Source organism: Orycteropus afer, unplaced genomic scaffold (assembly GCF_000298275.1).
Source record: "Orycteropus afer afer isolate SDZICR_OR568_19922 unplaced genomic scaffold, OryAfe1.0 scaffold00026, whole genome shotgun sequence".
Taxonomy (NCBI): Eukaryota; Metazoa; Chordata; class Mammalia; order Tubulidentata; family Orycteropodidae; genus Orycteropus; species Orycteropus afer.
In genome coordinates this window covers 8,144,860-8,149,571 of record NW_006921613.1, presented here as the reverse complement: position 1 = coordinate 8,149,571, position 4,712 = coordinate 8,144,860, and the positions used below count along the sequence as shown (strand labels likewise).

General features: G+C 38.0%; 1 protein-coding gene across 1 annotated transcript in view; it reads right to left on the bottom strand.

Annotated features, from left to right (window-relative positions):
- Positions 1 to 338: 338 nt before the first annotated feature.
- Positions 339 to 4,712, bottom strand: part of USP50 (ubiquitin specific peptidase 50) — a 21,507-nt gene continuing 17,133 nt past the window's right edge. The window contains exon 7 of the mRNA XM_007935181.1: positions 339 to 530. Within this exon, the coding sequence (XP_007933372.1) occupies positions 339 to 530 (192 nt within the window). The remainder of the gene's footprint in view (positions 531 to 4,712) is intronic.

Below are 4,712 nucleotides of genomic sequence, written 5' to 3'. Positions count from 1 at the left end.
GAAAATAATTCGTTGAACGTGTGTGTGTGTACATATGTGTGTGTGTGTGTAATTGTAATGGGAAATGTGATGATAGAAATCCACCCTAATAAGCATTGAATTTTAAGTCTGAACTCAAGGTAAAATCTGCAGTGGTTTGAAGGCTCCCATCCATTAGTGTTGCATTATTTCCATGGTGCCTTTCTTAGTGGTCCAACCCCATCTTTTCTACTTTGTAAAAGGTTCCATAATATGCCAGGAATACGTTTAAAAGAAAAAGTGTATGATGCAAGTAAATTGCTAGAGTTTAATGACAAAGCAAAACTTAGCTTGTTTTGCTGTTTTCAGAAAACATTTTCCTAGCTCTTGCATTTTTGTATAGGTATAGAAAAGGGCTGGCAGCTATAGAACAGGAGATACGCTGTAGCAGTTTGAACTGAAGTTTTTGGAATCTTGCTGATGCGTGTGTCATCAAAGCTGTACCAGGCCTGGGAAACTGAGTTCTTGCAGAAAGCAGTGTAGTGGCCACCATCCAGGTCACCAAAGTGGTTCTATGGGGAAAAGGAGTATCAGGCTTAGTATTCACATGTGAATGCTATAACTATTAGAACAAGAAAGATAAGGTCAAGAAATATTTTTTTTGTAATTTTGCAATTAAGGAGCTCTGGTGGTGCAGTGCCTAAGGCATTTGACTACTGTTCAGAAGATTGGCGATGCAAACCCACCAGCCACTCCATGGAAGGAAAACAGGGCAATCTACTTCCATAAGGATTTACCACCTCAGAAACTCACTGGGGTGCTGAGTCAGAATCAATTTGATGGGAAGGTTTTTTTTTTTTTTTTTTTTCTGAATACTAAATTAAAAAGAAATGATAATGTTAATAAACAAAATCATACATATGACCTAACTGCTGTATTGCTTTTCATTCGTTGGAACTGTTGATATATTATTTCCATTGACTATTTAATAGAACCTGAATGAGAGAGGACAATATTCGGCAGCATATGACTAATATTTATCAGTTAAACTTACTGAGCATTTACTATATATATATATAGGAGCTCTGGTGGTGTAGTGCGTAAGGCATTTGAGTGCTAACCAGAGGGCTGGCAGTTCAAACCCATCAGCCACTCCTTGGAAGGAAGATTGGGCAATCTACTTCTATAGAGATAACCTCCTCAGAAACCCAAGGAGGGGTCGCTATGAGTCAGGACCAACTCGATGGCAGTTTGGTTTTTGATTTACTATACATACAGACTATTAACACATATGGTCATCATGAGTTGGAATTGACTCAACAGCAACTAACAACAACATGTTAGGCTTCAAAGGAAATTTTTAAATAAGCAAGAAGATAGTCATCTTTTGTAAATGAATTTACAGTTTAATTTTCAGGCCGGATTAAGACATTAAAAAGACATTTAAAATTGGAAAAAAGATATTTAAACAACTATGTACTGCTATGACACAACTTGAAGTTGTGCAACAATTCCTTTGGTCATCTAGTTTCCAAATAAGAACTCTGTCCCAGAAAAGGAGACATTGGAGAACCTCACTTCCTGGAAGGTATAGTGCAAGGGCTGGTAAACTGTAACCCCTGGACAAATCTAGCCTGCTGCCTGTTTAGGTATGGCCCAGAATTTTTTTTAAATGGTTGAAAAAATCAAAAGAATATTGTTTTGTGACACATGAAAATTGTTAGAAATTCAAATATCAGTGCCCTTAAAGCTTTCTTGGACCACAGCCATGTTCATTCACTTACGTTTTGTCAGTGGCTGTTTTCGTGCTACAATTGGCAGAGTTGAATAGTTGGAACAAGGACTGCATGGCTTCCAACGCCTAAAATATTTACTCTTTGACCTTTCACAGAATGTTGTGTGTTAGCTTCTTAGACCAATGCACCCAGACTGATGCCAAGACACATGGAGATCTCCAACTGACACCAAGCCCACACAGGCTGAAAGGAGACGAAGACCTTCACCCAGAGCCAACAGAGAGACAAAGCCTTCCCCTAGACCTGCCATCCTGAATTCAGGCTTTTAGCCTCCTAAACGATGAGAGAATAAATTTCTGTTTGTTAAAGGGCCTGGCATCCCTTGGAGATCTCCATGTGTCTTGGTATCAATTTTCAGCTGGTCTAGGAGGTTCTCAGTGCAGGGACCCTGTGTCCAAAGGAAGTGCTATGCTCTTGGCTCCTCTTTCTTGGTAGTCTTCAAGTCCCTCTGACCTCTGCTTGCTTGTTTAATCTCTTTTATATCTCAGGAAAGATTGGTTCAAGATTAAACCTAGTCCTGTACATTAGCGCTTCCAGATTAAGGCAGGCTAGGAAGAAAGGCCTGGCAGTCTAATTCCAAACATTAGCCAGTGGTAACCTTATGATCACAGCAGAATCCTGTCCAGTGCACTTCAGATACACCATCAGGAGGCATCAATCACTGGAGGAGGACATCGTGGTTGGTGAAGTGTAGGGTCACTGAGGGTGAGAGAGACCCTTGGTAAGATGGATTTGCATAAAATACCCACAGGGATGGACTCGAACACACCAGTGATCGTGAGAGTGATGCTGGACTGAGCAATGTTTTGTTCTGTTGTACATAAGGTTGCTATGTGTCATGTCAACTCGATGGCCGTTATCTGTGCATGTATCTATTGAGATATTATTTAATTTCACACTTCAAGTCAAGTATGGAAGCTGAAGTTTTAAGGGTAATTGCTGAAGAATCTAAATAAAATACACAGCTTCCAAAGTTTTAGAGGGAAAACAGACTAAAGAAAACTTTTATCAATTTAGTGTAAAAAAAAAAAGACGGGAGATGACTAGAGCAATCAGATTTATATAAAGTACAAAAAATGACAGAAATAAATCCAAATTTATTAATAGTTTAACTATATGGAAATGTATGAAACAGCATACAAAGATTGACAGACTGGATTAAAATCCAGTTCTATATTGAAAGTCCAGTTCTATATTGAAAAGGTTGAATTTAAAGGAATCAAAAAAAAAAAAGATACAGTAGGCAGATATAAGCTGGAGTAGCTCTATAAATTATCACCTAAATGGACTTTAAGACAAAAATTATTATAAACAAGAGTCACTTTATAATGAAAAATGTTTAAGCCACCAAAAGGTTATAATTCTAAACTGCAATGCACCGTCATAGATTTGAAAAAACTGACAGAATAAGTAAATTCTGACAAATTATCTTCATAATGGAAGATTTCAAGGATCTCTGGTGGCATAGTGCCTAAGGCACTTGACTGCTAACCAGAAGGCTGCCGGTTCAAACCCACCAGCCACTCCTCGGAAGGAAGGTTGGGCAATCTACTTCCGTAGTGATACCGCCTCGGAAACCCAAGGAGGGGTCGTTGTGAGTCGAATCGACTCGATGGCAGTGCGTTTGGTTTGGAAGATTTCAGTATGTTTCTTTCAACTATCAATTAGACAAAAAAATAAATGCAGCTTTTAACAGTACAAGCTTATTTTACTGCACATAAAAAATCTGGCTCCTATTGAATAGAATACACAAGTCTCAGCAAATGTAAAATAATTAGCTTCATACAGACCATATAGTCTGTGAACACAACACAGTAAAATTAGTCAATACAAAAAAAAAATCCATATACTTTTGGAAATTTAAAAAAAGTTCAAAATAACTTTTTAGAGTGAATAAGAAATTAGAATATAAATTTAAAATACTTAATAAAATACGAGATGTACCCCAGCACTAATAGCAAAGTTCAACAAGACAAAAAGTAACAAATGCTGGTAAGGATGTGGAGAGATTGGCACTCTCATACACTGTTAATTGGACTGTAAAATGATACAACCACTGTGGGAAGCAGTATGGCGGTTCCTTAACAAGCTTAAATTAGATTTACTGTTTGATCTGGCAATTCCATTACTAGGTATATATCCTGAAGGAGTGTGAGCCAAGACACGAGTAGATATATGCACACCCACGTTCACCACAGCACTGTTCACAATAGCAAAAAGATGCAAACAACCTAAGTGCCCATAAACAGAGGAATGGATAACCAAACTGTGGTACATACACACAGTGAAATACTATGCAACACTAAAGAATAATGTAGAATCCATGAAACACCTCATAATGTGGATGAACTTGGAGGATATTATGCTGAGTGAAATACGTCAATCACAGGACAAATACAGTAGTCCGCTATTGTAAAAAGGAAACTTTCTTTGTTGGTTACCAGGGAGGGGAGTGGTGGGGAGGGGAAATTGCTAGGTAGGTAAGAAACAAGTATTGATTTGGGTGTTGGGAAAGGCAATATGCCAAAAGCAAGCAACCAAAACAGTAACACTAAGGAAAAGGAAGACACAGAGGTGCACAGGTACAGGCAACAAAGATAAAAACGTTTACATATACAGTCCTGCATTATCAGTGCTAACAAACAATCTATGGGTAGATACATAGGTGAACAGGTAGAATGATTAAGTATGTCTAGGGAAAAGGAAATATATCCATGACCATATGTAAGGTAGGCAGATGTGATTTCTCCACATGTATTTGTGTTGTAAGAATGCCCTATAAGGGATGGACACAGGGAAGAGGTAACTATCAGGAGGAAGTGGGAGGGGAGGTGTTGCATTGGGGTAAACTGTCAATGTCATCAGACAAAGTGTAGGTGAACTGCTGTATGAAAAGTGAATTTGCTCTTTAAACTTTACCGAAATCACAATATAAATAAATAAATAAATAAACAACAA